Source organism: Bubalus bubalis, chromosome 6, assembly GCF_019923935.1.
Source record: "Bubalus bubalis isolate 160015118507 breed Murrah chromosome 6, NDDB_SH_1, whole genome shotgun sequence".
Classification (NCBI taxonomy): domain Eukaryota; kingdom Metazoa; phylum Chordata; class Mammalia; order Artiodactyla; family Bovidae; genus Bubalus; species Bubalus bubalis.
Genome location: NC_059162.1, coordinates 23,134,274 through 23,153,953, shown reverse-complemented (window position 1 = coordinate 23,153,953; position 19,680 = coordinate 23,134,274). Strand labels below are relative to the sequence as shown.

Here is a 19,680-nt window from a genome sequence, read left to right as displayed (position 1 = left end):
ACCCATTCATTTGATAAATATATAATTATCTTCCACGTTTGGGCACTTCTGTGTGTGGGCATCATGCTAGTAATGGGGAAAAAGTGGTGAGAAGATAGAGGGAGTCCCTGCCCCCCGACACTGGCAGTTTAGTGTCTGAGCATAATTTGAGTCGTATTGTGATCTCAGTCCTTCAGTGTGGTGCCTGTTATCACCCTCTAAATAATTTTGGTCCATTTATAATTAGTTAGAGTCACTTCTGTATTTTGTTGATTGATGAATATCATGTTGTTGGTGTTTAGTCACAAAGTCATGTCTGACTCTCTTGTGACCCCATAGACCATAACCTGCCCAGCTCCTCTGTCCGTGGGATTTTTCCAGGCAAGAATACTGAAGTGGGTTGCCATTTCATCCTTCAGGGGATCTTCCTGACCCAGGGACTGAACCCACAATTCCTGCATTGGCAGGTGGATTCTTTACCACTGAGCCACCTGGGAAGCCCTGATTGATGAATACCATAAGCGCAAAAAATTCATACAGGTACTCTTAGACCATGGGATTAATTGTGGTCATCCATGCTAGTAGGACATGTCCTCATTTAATGCACTTAAAACTAGTGCCTCTTTTTTTCCTAACATTTTATAGAGCTGCACTGTCCAAGAGAAATTTAATGTAAGCCACAGATGTAATTTAAAATTTTCTAGCGGCCACATTAAAAGTCAGTTAATGTTAAGAACATATTCAAAATATCATTTCAACATGAAATCAACATTAAAAATTATTAAGATTCTGTATTCTTTTGTTGCAGTTAGTCTTTGCAATCCAGTGTGTATTAAGTCTTTGAAATCCTTATGGCACATCTCATTTTAGAGTAGGCACACCTGAAGTGTTCAGTAACTGCCATCATGGATGACACAGCTTAGCATCTTCAGTCTAAATTTCTCTCTGGTCTCAGGCACAGATATAACTTCGGAGGAGTTGCCTGATACTAGGACTTCAGAACACAGCTAGGCTTCCAAGGGAGCAGTGACTGCCAAGTGTTAGAACTTAGATCCCATTTTGTAGTGTGAGTTTCAGTGTAAGAAAAACTGTCCTGGATTTTGCAGAACACCAATGAGTGGCATTATTTTTTTGGAAAGTAGATCAAAGCAAGTGTCAATCTAGAACTGAGAGCTGAATTTTGGGATAAATGTCAGATCATGTTAGGTGCCACAGAGAATTTTAAAATATTTAGGAGGCCTAAGTTTATACACCAATTTATCTGCAGAAAAATTAATATATTTTTTATGCTTTATAACTTCAAAGTAAATTTCCACTTATCCCACTTCTATACCTGCTGCCCAAAGGGAAATTAAAGCACAAGATGGCTCCTCTGAACTCCAGTTTCTAAACAGCTGATGGAAACTAGTCATTCTGAGCACCCCTTTCAGCACCTTCTGTGGGGCCGGGTTCCTGTCTCCACACGAGGTGTCCTGGGATTGCAGGGGCTCCAGCCTCACCCCTGACTTTCATAAGAGGCCTGCACTTTTCTAAATTAGGCCCAGCCAGTCCTATTTGTGAACAGAAAGGCTCCGGTCGAGAGGGAGAGGTTCGTCCTGCTAAGGAATGTGCTGGGGACGGGGAGAGACTCACTGAGATCACTGGTATTTATATAGATGTTTTCTCACTTGCTAGTTCAGTTGGGCCAGATCAACAGAGGCTTCTGGGACTCGACCAAGATTTTAACAGAGAGACTGAGAAGAGTTTTAAGTTGGAGATCATTGTGAACACCAAGGCAGTGTGTATATTGGGACCTCTGAGCTCAGAGTCTAAATAAAGCATGCCCAGGACACTTCATATCTTTCCCCATATTTTAAGATTAATTTTATTTTTTTTAGGGCAGTTTTAGGTTCACAGCAAAACTAAACAGAAGGCGCAGAGAATTCTCATATGCCCCCTGCCCCTCTCCCAACACACAACCTCCCCCACATCAAAATCCAAAATTTTAATCTATCATTTTATCATTTAACCTAATTTTAATCTTTCTTTCTTGAGTTTCTAAATTCAGGGTTGACCAGAAATCTCCTTATGATTCATACATCTTACTGCCTTTGGGGAAACTAATATTTATTGAACACCTATTATATGAAGTATTTTTACTTACATCTTTTCATTTAATTTTCACTGTATCCCTGAAAGTTGGTGATTATAAGAACCTGAAGAAACTACAGCTTAGGTTAAATAATTTGCTTAGAATATAGAGGATGAACTCTGTGGAACTATGTGAAATCATAGAAAAAAAAAAAAGGGTTGACTATCTGCACTTTCGTATAATTCAACCTGGTGCAATGTGACAGAGTAAGTATTTGAACCCAGGCCGATTTAGTTCGAAAGTCTGTACTCTTCACCAAACCACTGCACTAAGTATAGGATTCTTTATTTTCCCTCTGCAGCTCAGTAGTTTCGGGTTTATATTCCTCCTCCCTAAAAGATTAGAACTGGGTGACTGAGAAGGGCAGCTCAAGGTACGACACATCTTGAGTTAAATCTAGGGACATTTCTTTGGAGGCTGAAGCTAGGAGTTATAGGATGCATTTGCATTGATTTATGTGTCTGCTACTATTTTTATCTGCCACCTGTGTGTGTTTCCATACATCTATTTGATTCTGGGTCTCTTGTTTATCACAGTCTACTATAATTGTCTGTTTGATTGCCCCATAGGCTGTAAATTCCCTGAGGACTGATTGTGTCTGCGTTGCTCTTTTTAGTACTTATTAGAGTGCCTTACATATACAAAGGAGATGCTCAGTAAATTTTTGATTTAAAAAAAGTGAATAAACAAATGTTACCATCTCACAAATTAGCTACCTGTCTCTGTCCAGGCAGCACCCTTTCTGTCTCCCTTTCTCACATGTATGCACACATGCACACACATGCATGTATACACACGTGCACTCTGGCTGAGTCCAAATAACCTGGCCACGTAGAAGTAAGCCTCAGTGCTCACTCACAGGTGGATGTCTGTGTTTGTCTCATCAAGGTAAATTGGGCTGGGGAGGGATTGGTATCGTTTTCGGGCCTCTACAATGGACTGATGTGGGTTGGGCTTGAAAGAGTGACCTGAAAGAGTTCTGCCATCTGGATGTAGGTCCTTGTATTTTGTATTGTATAAATTGAAACTTTCCACTTGTTTTTTTTCCCTTTCTTTGGGGGACTGGACACTAAAGCAGTCTCTGGCAGGAGAGCGCCTGGCCTTGTAGTCTTCTGATTACTGAGGCTGGGGACACAGCACCCTACTGTCTTTTCCCTGGCGGTGAGCTCTTCTTGTCGTATGCTGGGACGGCCGACGTGTCTAATGTGGGGCTTAACTGCACTCATGAATGGCAGTGAACCTGGAATCTGTACAAAGGCAGAAATTGCATCTCTGAATAAAGTCTTTCCTCCATCTGAGGGTCTGAGAACTTCCATGATTTGCATTTGAACACCTTCCGGCTAAACATCTCACATCAACAGAGAAGATGAGCAATGCAAGTGGTATTATAATTCTTATGGGCAAGAGGGAGAGGCTCTGATTCAAATTAACTGATTGGATAAAAATATAAAGCTCTGGAGGTGGCTAGTCCAAGGTCACACAGTTAATGAAAGAGCCAAATATTTAGACCTTCTAGGGTTCTATTTTTGTTTTAAAATTAGGTGAGTGAAAAGAAATCTCATCTACAAAACAACTCACTTGGAAGCTACTAAAATGTTGTTTCTAGGGATTGTGTAGGGACCAACCCTTTGTCCCTTGTTGGAGACAGATTGAAGAACCCCTTATGAAAATACTCAGTACTTCATCCTGTGTTATAGAGCTAATGTTTTGCCCCAGGGGTATCAGAGAAGTCTGGAAAAGAAATACACTGGGAACAAAAAATATTTCTGAACCACATTTTTCCTAGAAGGGATATCATTCTAAAAAGAGAAGAAATCATTTTAAAATAAAACCCATCCACCAGAGTCACTTTTCCATTTGGGTTAATAATCAAATTATAAGAGGATCTGCTGTCAAGAGTTTGAGACTCTTCCTCCTATTAAACTACTATAATTTTTGAATTCCTATTTTTTTTTTTTTTTTGGAATTCCTATAGTTTACAGAATTGATTTAGAGTAAGATCTGGCCATATTTACTTTTGTTCCAAATAAAGGCTCTTCTGTGGAAGGCCTGCTTCTCCCTGGCTTGTTTCCTACTGATGTAATACTCATTTCCTTCATTCAGTGACCCTAATTCACTTCTTAGCACACCAAAAAGCACTTTGTTTCTTGCAAGTGTTAATCTCTGATACATAGCTTACTTGCTGATGTTGTCAATGAATGTATACTGGTATGCTGTCAAACTTTCTTTTTCATTTTTTGAATTCTTGCTCTTCCCCTAACTAAGCAAACTATGAAATATAAGATAAGACATAATCTCTTCCCCCAAAGTGCTTGAAGATTAGTTGATACACACAACACACACTCCACACACACACACACAAATCTGAGGATAAACACTGTAACGAACATGTAAGTTAGCAATTTAAGACAGATGATAAAGGGTTTATTCCATAAACATATACTGAGAGCTACTGAGGGCTTCCCAGGTGGCACTAGTAGTAAAGAACCCACCTGCCAATGCAGGAGACAAAAGAGATGTGGGTTTGAGCCCTGGGTTGGGAAGATTCCCTGGAGGAAGGCTGGGCAACCAAGAACACCCTCCAGTATTCTTGCCTAGAGAATCCCATGGATAGAGGAGCCTGGCAGGCTGCAGTCCATGGGGCCGGACAGAGTCAGACGCGACTGAGGTGACTTAGCATGCACGCTGGCATGCACTGAGGGCAAAGTCCTTCTCCAGATATTAAAATCTAGACAGGGAGCCAGACATTTTATATACCTAATCAAAGCAGAGTGAGGTGAGTGCTGAGCTAGAGTTAGGTGTCAGATGACCGAGTCCTGGTTTACTCAGAACAGTCCTCATTTTGCTGGTTGTCCTGGTATATTTGTGACAGCACCTCTTTTCACTTTCAGAAGAGTCTTGGTATGGATACAAAATTATAGTTGTTTTAGTGACAAATCAAGTTCAGTGAGAGTGAAGAGAAATGAGTTGTTAAGTTCTGACTGGGGGATTGGGCGGTTTCCTGGAAGGGGTCGGGTGGGGATGTTTAAACAGAGCAATTGCGCATGCACAAGCATGCATGTAATTAAGAACAGTTTTAGAAAGAAGACAGAAGACATCACAGGCTAAGAGCAGCTCAGACAAAGCCTTGGTGGTGTCCGAGGGCACTTGTATGATTGATTCCTCAATCAGCAGACGCCCTTTTTTTAGAGTTGAAGAAGGTGGCCCCACCGAAGGTCAGCAGACTCTTGGAAACTCTTGCCATAAACTATTATCACTCAGAACTCTGGTTTTCAGAAAAGATAGCCTCTGGGTAATGACCGATGACATCACTGTGTCAGACCAGAAGGGTCTGTTCCAGCTGGGTGAGGTGAGTGGGGGGAGGGGGAGAGAGAAGGAGAGAGTGTGAGGCAGGGTGAGAGTTGAAGGAGACTGGAAAGAGGGTAGGTGGCAAGTGAGAGAACTGTGCTTTTATTAGTTTGGTCTGCCCAGTTGAAGAAATTGCAGGTTCTTCTCTGAAGAACCTTGCTTCTCATTTATTTCTGCAGATCTTTTCTCCCCGTGACAAAGTTGTATTCTGAGTCCCCCAGGTTTAAGAGGCAGGTGTACTTTCTTTATCCCTCAGTATTGGGAAATAGTCTCAGCACCACTGTTTTACGTAAGTCCGTGGCTGAAAGCTGCTGCTACAGGTATAGGGAGCCAGGTGTTCTTTGCTATCTGTGACCATAATTTAGAGAATTCCAGAGGTAAAAGTAATAAAGAATATGGACATCTACCTTTTCATGATGAAAATACCCTTTCTGATTTTTCATTGGGAAAATTTTCAAAAGCAGATAATGATAAAATGAACAGTGCTCCCATGTACCTATCCTGAGTATGGGGACCCATGTACCTGTCACCAACTTCAACAGTTACTAGCATCCTATTGACTCTGTCCTCTTGGTTCCTCACAGCAACTGTCAGACATCACAGAACTGCATCTGAAAAGACGTCAGAATGTACTTCTAGCCAATAAGGGCTTTGTTTTTAACCATAACATAATTTCTTTTTTTAATGTAATAATTGTCTTTATTTTTAAATTTTGCATTGGAGTATAGTTCATTTACAATGTTGTTTTAGTGTCACATATACAGCAAAGAAATTTAGTTATACATATACATATATCTGCTCTTTTTCAGATTGTTTTCCCATATAGGTCATTACAGAGTATTGAGTAGAGTTCTCTGTGCTATACAGTAGGTGCTTGTTTATTATTTATAGAAGTGTGGAAATGTTAATCCCAACCTCCTAATTTATCCCTGCCCCCACCTTTCTTTCCCTTTTGGTAATCATAAGTTTGTTTTTTAAGTCTGTGGGTCTATTTCTGTTTTGTAAATAAGTTCATGTCTATCATTTTTTAGATTCCACATATAAGTGATAATGTATGATATTTGTCTTTGTCTGACTTAACTTTGCTTAATATGAAAATCTCTAGGCCCATCCTTGTTGCTGTAAATGACATTATTTCATTCTGTTTAATGGCTGAGTAATAGTCCATTGTGTATAGGTATTGCATCTTCTTTATCCATTCTTCTGTCAGTGGACATTCAGGCTGTTTCCATGTCTTGGCTACTGTAAATAGTGCTATAGTGAACGTCTGCTCACTACACGACAGGCCATTAGAGACAAGGTGTTGAGGCAAGGAATATGAGTGACCAAGAAGATGGCAAATTAATGTCTCAAAATAGCCATCTTGTCAGGGTCTGTATGCCAGGTTCTTTCATAGAACAGAGATGGAGAGGAGTTGAGGAAGTAAAGTAAGAAGACCGTTTTCTTGAAAACCTCTCCTAGAATGGCCAACCTTATGGTGGGAATATGTTAATCTCTATGTTGCAACCATTCACAGGTGAAAATGTCAGTTGTCCAGTTATGTACTCTTGTTTGACTCTCTGCAACCCCAAGGAATAGTCTGTTCAAAGAATACTGGAGTGGGTAGCCATTATCTTCTCTAGGGGATCTTTCCAACCCAGAGACTGAACCCAGGTCTTCTGAACTTCTTTACCATCTGAGCCACCAGGGAAGCCTATTCACAGGTGAAGTGAAGTCGCTCAGTCGTGTCTGACTCTTTGCGACCCCATGGACAGTAGCCTACCAGGCTCCGCTGTCCATGGGATTTTCCAGGCAAGAATACTGGAGTGGACTGCTATTTCTTCTCCAGGGGATCTTCCCAACCCAGGGATCGAACCCGGGTCTCCTATATTACAGACAGACGCTTTACCCTCGGAGCCACCAGAGTCAGATTATCTCCCTGTGAGCTGAACAAAGGCACTCTAGTTTAACAGTCAGTCAGAGGGGCAGGGTTCCCTGAGGTGAGCAATTATGTACAGTTATAATAATAAAAGCAATGACAAGCAAAGGTTAAAGTCAAAGAAACAAATCCAACATGGAATCAAAATTGGCTCTTCCCTGCAACAGCTCTTTTGTTATTGCTGTTTAGTCGCTAAGTTGTGCCTGACTCTTTGAGACCCCATGAACTGTAGCCTATGATGCCCCTCTGTCCATGGGATTTTCCAGGCAAGAATACTGGAGTGGGTTGCCATTTCCTTCTCCAGGGGATCTTCCCGACCCAGGGATCAAACTCAAGTCTCCTACATTGGCTGGAGGATTCTTTACCACTGAACCACTAGGGAAGCCCACAAGAGCTCTGTGTTTCGTTTTTAAAGGAAACTCCACAGTGTTCTCCATAGTGGCTGGACCAATTTAAGATCATTTTCTAATACCATCTAATCTTTGGTCCATGCTCACCTTTCTCTCTAAACTGCCCATTTTAAGGTCTGGAAATCTTAATTAGAGCTTCTGAGTCTTGGAGAAGACTAGGCACAGGACTAGAATGCTTCTCCCTTTTATGGGAGAGGATGAAAGGTAGAAGAGGAGGCTGGCATTCTAAGTTGTGTTTGGTAATTCCACTAGTGACTTGAGTTGAGCTGGGGCAAGTTATTTTTCCATTTCATGTCTCAGTTTTAGCAACCTTTTATCTTCAGTGGGTTAATAATATACCTCTTAGGGAATCTTCACAGTTTAAAACAGAGGTCTTTTAAAGACTTCAGATAAAAAGTGTTTTAAATACTTACACAAAAAAAAGTGTACAAAACACTGTTTATTTGAAGCCTTCAAAGTCCTTCTCTGTTTTAAACTGTAAATATTCTCTAAGAGATACATGCTTCCCTGGTGGCTCAGTGGTAGAGAATTCACCTGCCAGTGCAGGAGATGCAGGAGACATGGGTTTGATCCCTGCTTTGAAAGTATTCCCTGGAGGAAGAAATGGCAACCCAATCCAGTATTCTTGCCTGGAAAATCCCAAGGACAAAGGAGCCCCGAGGGCTACAGTTCAGAGGGTAGCGAAGAGTCAGACATAACTGAGCACACCACAGCACACTCAGACAGCATTATCCAATCTCCTTTTTCTCCAACAAACATATTATCATCCTTCTGCCTGTGTGCATGTGTTCCTGTGGCTTGGTTGGATGGTTGGCTGGTTAGCCCACTCATCCAGCGCAGTTACTACACACACAGCTGCAAAGCACCGAAGGCGTCACCTAGGCACAGCCTCCAGCTGTTTGAATCAGGCACTGTGCTGGGTACTTGGGTTATCTCATTTACCCCTCACTAGACCCCTCAAGGTAATGTTTATAATCCCATTTTATTGATGACGAAATTAGGTTCTAAGAGGTTAAGTAACTCACAAAAAAGGTCACCAGTTAGTAAGTGTCAGAAAGGGATTTCTGCCTTCTGAGGTCTGCTGTCCTAAAACCCATGTTCCAGCGTCACAGAGCTGAAAGGCATTAAAATGACATGCTTGTCATCACATCTGGCTGGTTCCACCACACCATCGTTTTTCCCTATCCCAAGGGAATCTGTCATTCAGAAGTATAAAAAGGCAGGTAGAAAGACAAAGCATTATATGGTGTGTCAATATTGAAATACAAAAAGAATGATAATTGTGAAAAATTAGAGGCAAAAGAAATGATTTTTAAGGGGGAGGTGAAGTAAGGCCTCACGGGACATGGCATTGAATGATGAAGCTGAAGGGAGAATAGTGACGTGTTAGTTGGAAAGCATAGGACGTGTGGGAGAACACCAGCTGGGCTAGTGGAGTGTGATAGCAGACAAAGCCGGATAGGTAAGTTGAGGTCCAGTTTTGAGTAGATTCCATTCTCAAGCTGAGTTGTGTAAAATTTAATTGCTATTCAATTAAAAACCTTGAAAAGATTTCTGAGTAAAGGCAGTAAACTAATTAGAGATGTACTTTAGGGAAATTTAAATGGTGGAGATGAAATCATTTACCTCAGATTCGGACTTGAACCTACGTGACCAGTACTCAAACCCAGCCAAAACTCAGGACCTAATGAAGCTCCCAGGTGGCGCTAGTGGTAAAGAACCTGCCTGCCAAAGCACGAGACACAAGAGATGCAGGTTCGATTCCTGAGTCAGAAAGATCCCCTGGAGAAGGGCATGGAAAACCACTCCAGTATTCATGCCTGGAGAATCCCATGGACAGAGGAGCCTGGCGGGCTACAGTACATGGGGTTGCAAGAATCGGACATGAGTGAAAGGACTTAGCATGGAAATGAAGCTCAGGTTCTTGATGTCTCATCACAGAAAGAATTCAGTGAGAGACAAAGTATAGGTAAGAAGTGGATTTATTCAGATTCAGAGAAAGGCACACTCCACATACAGAGTGTGGGCCATTGCAGAGGGCAAGTGTGGCTACAAAATATGACGTGGTTAGTTTTTATAGGCTGGGTAATTTCATATGCTAATGAGTGGGACATCCTGAAATGCAAAGTCAAGTAGGCCTTAGAAAGCATCACTACGAACAAAGCTAGAGGAGGTGATGGAATTCCAGTTGAGCTATTTCAAATACTAAAAGATGATGCTGTGAAAGTGCTGCACTCAATATGCCAGCAAATTTGGAAAACTCAACAGTGGCCACAGGACTGGAAATGTCAGTTTTCATTCCAATCCCAAAGAAGGGCAATACCAAAGAATGTCCACAATTGCACTCATCTCACATGCTAGTAAAGTACTGCTGAAAATTCTCCAAGCCAGGCTTCAACTGTATGTGAACTGTGAACTTCCAGATGTTTAAGCTGGGATTTAGAAAAGCCAGAGGAACCAGAGATCAAATTGCTAACATCCATTGGATCATAGAAAAAGCAAGAGAATTCCAGAAAAACATCTACTTCTGCTTTATTGATTGTGCCAAAGCCTTTGACTGTGTGGATCACAACAAACTGTGGAAAATTCTGAAAGAGATGGGAATACCAGACCACCTGACCTGCCTTCTGAGAAATCTGTATGCAGGTCAGGAAGCAACAGTTAGAATTGGACATGGAACAACAGCCTGGTTCCAAATTGGGAAAAGAGTGCATTAAGGCTGTATATTGTCACCCTGCTTATTTAACTTTTATGCAGAGTGAGTGCAGTGAAGCCGCTCAATCGTGTCCGACTCTTTGCGACCCCATGGACTGTAGCCTACCAGGCTCCTCTGTCCATGGGATTTTCCAGGCAATAGTACTGGAGTGAATTGCCATTTCCTTCTCCAGGGGACCTTCCCAACCCAGGGATCGAATCCAGGTCTCCTGCATTGTAGACAGACGCTTTACTGTCTGAGCCACCATCATGCAGAATGCCAAGCTGGATGAAGCACAAGCTGGAATCAAGATTGCCAGGAGAAATATCAATAACCTCAGATACGCAGATGACATTACCCTTATGGCAGAAAGTGAAGAGCCACTAAAGGGCCTCTTGATGAAAGTGAAAGAGGAGAGTGAAAAAACTGGCTTAAAATTCAACATTCAGAAAACTAAGATCATGGCATCCAGTCCCATCACTTCATGGCAAATAGATGGGGAAACAATGGAATCAGTGAGAGACTTTATTTTCTTGGGCTCCAAAATGACTGCAGATGATGACTGAAGCCATGAAATTAAAGGATGCTTGCTGCTTGGAAGAAAGCTATGACCAACCTAGACTGCATATTAAAAAGCAGAGATATTACCTTGCCAGCCAAAGGTCCATCTAGTCAAAGCTATGGTTTTTCCAGTAGTCATGTATGGATGTGAGAGTTGGACCATAAAGAAAACTGAGCGCCCAAGAATTGATGCTTTTGAACTGTGGTGTTGAAGAAGACTCTTGAGAGTCCCTTGGAATGCAAGGTGATCCAGCCAGTCAGTCCTAAAGGAAATCAGTCCTGAATATTCATTGGAAGGACTGATGCTGAAGCTGAAACACCAATACTTTGGCCACTTGAGGCAAAGAACTGACTCATTTGAAAAGACCCTGATGCTGGGAAAGATTGAAGGCAGGAGAAGGGGACGACAAAGGGTGAGATGGTTGGATGGCATCACCAACTCAATGAACATGAGTTTGAGCAAGCTCTGGGAGTTGGTGATGGACAGGGAAGCCTGGCATGCTGATGTCCATGGGGTAGCAAAGAGTCAGACACGACTGAGCAACTGAACTGAACTGAACTGAATGAGTGGGAGGATTATTCCAACTATTTTGGGGAAGGGGTGGAAATTTCCAGGAATTGGGCCACTGCCCACTCCTTGGTCTTTTGACAGTGCCTTGGGACTGTCATGGTGCCTCTGGGTGTGTCATTTAGCTTGCTAATTGAGGATCAAGGTCTACTTAAAGTCCACATGTCTGTCATCTTGAACCCATTTGATTCTTGTGATTTACGTTGTGTCCTTGAGCTGTGTCATTCTGTGAAAAGTTGTTCCCTGTCCCTTTCCCTCCTGTTACAGAGAGACTGAGGTTGGGGAGATCAGTTTTGAGACTATTCATTCTGATCCCAGGGATAAGGAAGGGGTACCTCATAGGGTGGTAACTGTAGGGGCTGGAGAGGAGGGCCAGGATTGGAAAGAGATTTTGAAATACCCAGTGCTAACCTCCACTAGAAATGCTTGAAGGCAAGGTATAGTTTTGCTCTTTAGTTCAGATACAATAATGACGTTCCTTAGGTGCTGACTGTTCTAAGAGCATGTATGATATACAATAATCATTGTTACCATTTAATTATAACCGCTGTAACTTCCTAGGGGTTTTGAAAATATTTTATAGCAATTTAATTGAAATAAAATTCACATACCAAATCAATTCATTCATTTAAAGTGTACAATTAATGTATACATCTGTGTTTCTAGAATATTCAGAGTTGTGCAAATATCAAGGCAGTAAATTTTAGAACATTTTTATCACTCCACAAGGAAACCCCCTCCCCATTAAACATCACTCCCCAATTCCCCCAGCCTGAGTCAGTCACCAATGGACTTTATTTTTCTGGATTTGTCTACTCTGGACATTTCATATAAATGGAATCATACAATGTGTGGCTTTGTGACCGCTTTTGCTTGGCATAATGTATTCAACGATCAGCCGTATTGTAGCATATATCATTCCTTTTTATGGCCAAACAGCATTCCATTGTATGGATATACCACATTTTGTTTATTAAATCATGGATAAAATTTTTTCAGTTATTCTAGAATGTTGCTATGTAAAATATTTGTGCTTGAAATAAGTGACCTACTGAATGGATTGTATAGCAGTTTGTATCTTAATACCATATTTACTCATCTACAGTGACTTTCTTTATCCACACATTAAACCTTCTTTGGGTTAGGCTATATCCTGTACTTCCTCATCAGTCATCGCCTTTAGCATTTTAAATCCATACCTTGGAACTTTGCTTTTCTCGGCCGGACTACAAGCATATACCAACCATAAGAAATACATGTTACACATCTTCATGGTTCCCCACATGACCTGTTTCCCCACTGAGTGTTGTTAACAATGGAAGAGAGGGGGGCCTGCAAGAGTCAAAGCAGACTATTTTAACACTCTCAGGCTGTTACCACACTTTTTCAATTTAAACTTCTCCCTCCCCCACTCCTAAAAGTGTCTTGTGGACTATTGGTGGGACAGTGTGCAAACTATCGACTTAGAAAACATAACAGGTAATCTTCTAATCTAATGATGAAATGATTAATACATTTTTACATTAAGTACATTTTTTTAGGGCTTCCCTGGTGGCTCAGTGGTAAAGAATCTGCCTGCCAATGCAGGAGACATGGGTTCGATCCTGGATCTGGGAAGATCCCACATGCTGTGGAACAACTAAGCCTGTATGCCATGGCTACTGAGCCCGTGCTCTAGAACCAAGGATCCTCAACTATTGAGACCCTGTGTGCACCTGCTAAAGCCCAAATTTTCTAGGACTCCACAACGAGAGGCCACTGCAAGGAAAAGCCCGCACACTGTAACTAGAGAGCAGCCCCTGTTCTCTGCAACTAGAGAAAAGCCCCTGCAGCAATGAAGAATGAGCACAGCCAAAAATAAATAAATAAAAAAATTTTTAAGTTCTCTTTTTTAAAGAACTAATCAGGTAAAACCATTTCTCTTTTGATATGTTTAAATTTTTATTTTATGTTGGAGTATAGTTGATTTACAGTGTTGTGTTATTTTCAGGTGTATAGCAAAGTGATTCAGTTTTCCATATATATGTATATCCTTTTACAAATTGTTTTCCTATATAGATTACTACAGAGTGTCGAGTAGAGTTCCCTGTGCTATACAGTAGGTCATTGTTGATTATCTAATTTTGTATATAGTGGTGTGTATCTGTTAATCCCAAACTTCTAATTTATCCCTCCCCCAATCTTTCCCCTTTGGTAACCAAAATTTGTTTTCTGAATCTGTAGTCTGTTTCAGTTCAGTTCAGTGGCTCAGCCGTGTCTGACTCCGTGACTCCATGGACTGCACCACGCCAAGCCTCCCTATCCATTACCAACTCCCAGAGTTTATTCAAACTCAAGTCCATTGAGTCAGTGATGCCATCCAACCATCTCATCCTCTGTCGTCCCCTTCTCCTCCTGCCTTCATTCTTTCCCAGCATCAGGGTCTTTTCAAATGAGTCAGCCAAAGTATTGGAGTTTCAGCTTCAGCATCATTCCTTCCAATGCATATTCAAGACTGATTTCCTTTAGGATGGACTGGTTTGATCTCCTTGCTGTCCAAGGGACTCTCAAGAGTCTTCTCCAACACCAGAGTTCAAAAGCATCATTTCTTTGGCACTCAGTTTTCTTTATAGTCCAGCTCTCCCATCCATATGTGACTACTGGAAAAACCATAGCTCTGAGTAGTCGGACCTTTATTGGCAAAGTAATGTCTCTGCTTTTTAATATGCTGTCTAGGTTGGTCATTCCTGGAGAAGGGAAAGGCTACCCCACTCCTGTATTCTGGCCTGGAGAATTCCATGGGGTCGCAAAGAGCCAGACATGACTGAGTGCTTTTCACTTTCACTTTTCACTAGCTTGGTCATAGCTTTTCTTCCAAGCAGTAAGCGTCTTTTAATTTCATGACTACAGTCACCATCTGCAGTGATTTTGGAGCCCAAAAAAATAAAGTCTGCCACTGTTTCCATTGTCTTCCCATCTTTTTGCCATGAAGTGATACCAAGATCTGGATACCAAGATCTTAGTTTTCTGAACGTTGATTTTGTATGTTCTTCTTTCTCTAGTTGTTTTAGGTGGAATATTGTTTATTTGTGGAACATAGTGTGAAAACTATTGCTAATTAATATGCTGCTGCTACTGCTGCTAAGTCGCTTCAGTAGTGTCCAACTCTATGCAACCCCATAAATGGCAGCCCACCAGGCTCCTCTGTCCTTGGGATTCTCCAGGCAAGAATACTGGAGTGGGTTGCCATTTCCTTCTCCAACGCATGCATACATGCTAAGTCGCTTCAGTTGAGTCCGACTCTGTGCCACCCCGTAGACGGCAGCCCACCAGGCTCCTCTGTCCACAGGATTCTCCAGGCAAGAATACTGGAGTGGGTTGCCATTTCCTTCTCCACCTAATTAATATAGTTGGTAATAATGAATCTATTCTGATGCTGAAAGGATTGATACATTTTGCATTAAATTTTTTTTTTTTAAACTGGTCAGGCAAAAAATTTTCTCTTGATTTTTAAGAAAGGTGGTTTGTTTGTTTGTTTGTCTTTTAGAGATTCACTGTGTCACAGCTTCTACTGGAGAAGAATTTTTTAAACCTCCATTTTTAAAAGGAGTAGCCACATTGTAGATTATATGAGCAGTGGATCAATTTATAGAGTTAAAATTGAAGACTTGGAAAAAAATTTCTGTTCTTTAATTTTATATCTATATGGGCTTCCCTGGTGGCTCAGAGGTTAAAGCATCTGCCTGCAGTGCAGGAGACCCGGGTTCAATCCCTGGATCGGGAAGATCCCCTGGAGAAGGAAATGGTAACCTGCTCCAGTATTCTTGCCTGGAGAATCCCATGGGCAGAGGAGCCTGGTAGGCTACAGTCCACGGGGTCGCAAAGAGCTGGACACTACTGAGCGACTTCATTTCACTTTTTCACTTTTCATGGGATGAATGTTTACTAAGCTCATTTCATTATGTATGTAAGTCATTATGCTCTACCCTTTAAACTTATACAGTGGTGTATGTCAAATATATCTCAATAGAACTGGAAGGCGGGGGAGGGGGGGAAGGTATGATATGTCAAATAAAAGGATAATCTTTTTTAAAAAAATTCTTGGAAAGGAGTCAGGTAATTGATTACTCTTTTTTTTTTTTAAACCTAATTGTATATTGAACTTTGTAGTAAACACCAAGAATGGAAATCAGTTCAGGAGAATTTTGTATTTAACATGGATTGGTGTTAAGATTCCAGTCAAGTGATGTTTCCTGAAACAAGCTACCAACACAGAGAAAATCTAACTAAATACAGTTAATCTGTAAACTCATTGTTAGCCCAGTACTCTAGTTCTAGATACTAATTCTCCAGGCCAGAATACCGGAGTGGGTTTCCTTTCCCTTCTCAGGGGATCTTTCCAACCCAGGGATTGAACCCCGGTCTCCAGAATTATAGGCAGATTCTTTACCAGCAGAACCACAAGGGAAGCCCCATACTCTTCTGGGGACATGTAGAAAGAGAGAGAGTCTCTCCTCCCCAGCCACTCTTTCTTGAGTACATACATTTGCATAGGTATCTTGACAAAGAGCTGACAAAATTTGGTGATAAGATAAGCAAATACAGTTAAATTCAGATTCTCTTCAGCTGTATACAGAATTTAACAGTTTACATTTGAATATTTACTAATGGAGAATGGAGAAATGTGATTAACTATGCAGGAATTTTTCTGAAGAGAATGGTTACAGAGGGTTAAAATTTAATGTTGTAAATTGGAATGTACTTACATTTCCATGTGGTAGATTTTGAAATTACCGTGAAATTACCTTGATCCACCAGAATAATTGATTATTATCCACCAGAATTATAGATTTACAATCTAATCTTGTAAGATGAGACTGTTTTAGCAGTTCTGTATGAGGCTCATAAACTTTATTGTCTGTTTGCTTGGATAGATAAAATGATAAAACCTAGAGAAGTAACTGTATTTATTTTTTTTTACCCTCCTTTTCATTCCTCTTTTCTACTTACTTAGCAGAAGAGTGTTTAGATTGAATATCTGTTTGTGTGCAGGTGCCCAGGATATTCCACCTTTGGTGTCATTATTTTCTTTCCTTTGTATGGCATATTATTAATTTAATATGTGATTATGGCTGAGAACTTCAGCTATCCCAGTCAGGAAGGGAAAACTATTGTTTTTGTAAGTAATAATAGCAAATTAAAAAAAATTACTTAGTTATTTACAATATTGTGTTAGTTTCAGATGTATAGCAAAGTGATTCAGATATGTGTGTGTATAGTGGTATGTATTTGTTAATCCCATACTTCTAATCCCATACTTCCCACCTCCACGTTGGTAATCATAAGTTTGTTTTCTATGTCTGTGAGTCTGTTTCTGTTTTGTAAATAAGTTCATTTGTGTCATATTTTATATTCCACATATGTGTATGTTAGTCGCTCAAGTTGTGCCCGACTCTTTGCAACCCCATGGACTGGAGCCCACCAGGCTCTTGTCCATGGGATTCTCCAGGCAAGAATACTGGAGTGGGTTGCCATTTCCTTCTCCACATATAATTGGTATCATATAATATACATCTTTCTCTGTCTAACCAGGTGTCTGTGGCAGTTAATGATAATTAATGCCTGTTTGCTTTTCAGAACATCGAGTTGAAGGTTGAAGTAGAGAGCCTGAAACGAGAACTCCAGGACAAGAAACAGCATCTGGATAAAACGTGGTGAGTTGCCATTTGAACTAGTTGAACTCTTGGTTCTTTCCAGAGTCTGGCTCATTTAGCTGTAACCAAATTCTTTAACCTTAATTCTGGCATTTGAGTGCTGTATCCAATTCAGGAGTTGAAACAAGGGGCCTTTTTTCCGGGCTCTCTGAAAGTCTGAGTGACATTGAAGTAGATTATAATGTCATCAAACCTAAGCCTATAAACTTCCTAGTCAATAATCTACAAAGAGCATCCAGGGTTGACACAGAATTCGGGGGAAATCGGTACTCTCATATACTGCTGGGGAGAATGCAAATTGTGGTAACATTTTTGGAATGTAGTACTACTTATGAAAGTAAAAAACTAATACTTTCTTTGATCAAATAATTCCTAAAGGGAATCTATTCATTATAAATAAAAGTATGAGCATAAAAGGATAAATATATAAGGATATTAACCACATCATTTTTTTGTAATGTCAAAAAAAATTAAAACTATCCATCAATAGGACAATGGTTGAAAACATTTCAATATAAACATACTATGGAATATTATACAGTCATCAAAAATGAATTGGGTCTATATATTATTATCCTGGTGGGAAGTCCCTGATACACTAAGTAAGGGGCGAAGTGCTGAGTGATACTAGAATATAAGCCCCTTTGGGTAAAGACAAACAACCTGTGTGTACATGTGCTTGGTTGAGTATGCATAGAAAAAAACTGCAGGGTTACATGCCAAACACTTTAACATTGCTTTCATCAAGAGAGTGAGACTGGAATTTGTGATAGGGAGAAGACTTGATTATTTTTATATACCAATATTATTAGCATGGTTACCTTTATAATTAAAAACCCCTTAGTTTTAAATGACAAATGTTACTGAAATTTTTACTAAAAATAATTTTCAGATTATGTCCTAGAATCAGTATATATTCAATCTGATCTGGCATTCCTTCTATCTCTACAGTATTTCTTGATACTTATTAATAGTCCAGTAATATTAGAATACTCAAACTAATATTAGAATACTCAAACTCAGCTGTACACAGTATGCTGATATTACTCAATTACTTACTAAAGCATTAAATGAGCTTACAGATTTTAGGAAAATGTGAAATACCAATTGAGTTATAAATTTTGAGATTTGTATAGTGTATTTTTAATTATCATTTCAGCCTTTTATTAGGTGGCATTATCCTATTTTTAGAAATGAGAAAGCTAAGGTACAGAGTGTTAAAGTCTTTGCAGATGAGTAGCAGAACCCACAACGTCTGGCATCAAGTTCAAGGCATTTCTGCCTTCACAACAGCTGTAGCCTATTAAATCAGGCATTCCTGGCTAACTGAGTTACTCAGAAAATGTGTAACTTCAATCTTACGATATTGTACTTTGCTGTTGTCTATTACATTTATCAAGGAATATGGAGTCAAAGTAAAAGTTGATTATTCCTGAGGTCTGCCTGTTTAGAGGGGGTCTTAGGTTATTCTCTTGACTGGTATCACTTGTACAACAAAGACCCTTCTATTCCCAAAAGGCTGTACAATGACATGAACTCAAGATAAATATAGTTTCCAGGACAGTCCTGAGTAGTGTCCACTTCGACCAAAGAATTCTATAATCTTTAAGGAAGCTCCATTTAGTTGCCATGGACACAACCTCTTGGGCCTAATATTAAAATACTCCTGGGCTTGGACAGAGCACCTTTGATTTATCATGAGCCTGTGAAGGTTCAGTATTGTTCTCTCTACCCTGAAAACAAGAAGATGGTCAGTGGTTCTCAACAAATGGCTTAAAACAGGAATAAAATCAAACCGGAATTAAGATCATTCAGCACCTGATACTGCCTTCACTAATCCTCAGACATCTAAGGGCAGCTGTTGTCAACTATAAATAAGCTGGTGACACCTTACCCGCTTCGTGCTAGTGCCTGGACATTCATTCCTCAGGACATCAGAGAAGCAAAGCTGGCCCAGAACCCTGATCTTCCATAGATTAAATGTCCACTTTCTGCATGGGACCATGGGGAAACTGGATAGAACTCTGGGTAGGTAGCCCAGACTCAGGACAGTCTACAGGTTACTGGCTAGAAAGGACAAGAGCCTTTCTATGGCTGTCCAAATGGATATTCTGTTCCAGCAACCTAAATGGAAGGAACACTCTAAATTCAAATAGCGAGAAATCAAGGAATGAGCAAAGGACTCTGGGAGAGCAGTCCAAATGGAAGAGTCCAGGGACAGGTGGCAGTGAACATGGATGCTGAGTTCTAAGCCGTTTGAGGACTGCCTGCCTTTCAACTGAAAGCTTTTCCTCTTAAAGCTGTAGCAATAGTGAAGCTTCTCGGGTGTCAAGTATTATATTCTGATTGACAAGCAATACAAATTAGAGTTCCTAAA

At 40.5% G+C, this 19,680-nt stretch overlaps 1 protein-coding gene across 11 annotated transcripts in view; it reads left to right on the top strand.

The window, feature by feature from the left end:
- Positions 1 to 19,680, top strand: part of LOC102407486 (phosphodiesterase 4D interacting protein) — a 240,015-nt gene that overhangs the window by 108,689 nt on the left and 111,646 nt on the right. For all 11 annotated transcript variants that reach the window (XM_044944467.2, XM_025288006.3, XM_025288000.3 and 8 more), the window contains one exon: positions 17,227 to 17,303. In XM_044944467.2, the coding sequence (XP_044800402.2) occupies positions 17,227 to 17,303 (77 nt within the window). The remainder of the gene's footprint in view (positions 1 to 17,226; positions 17,304 to 19,680) is intronic.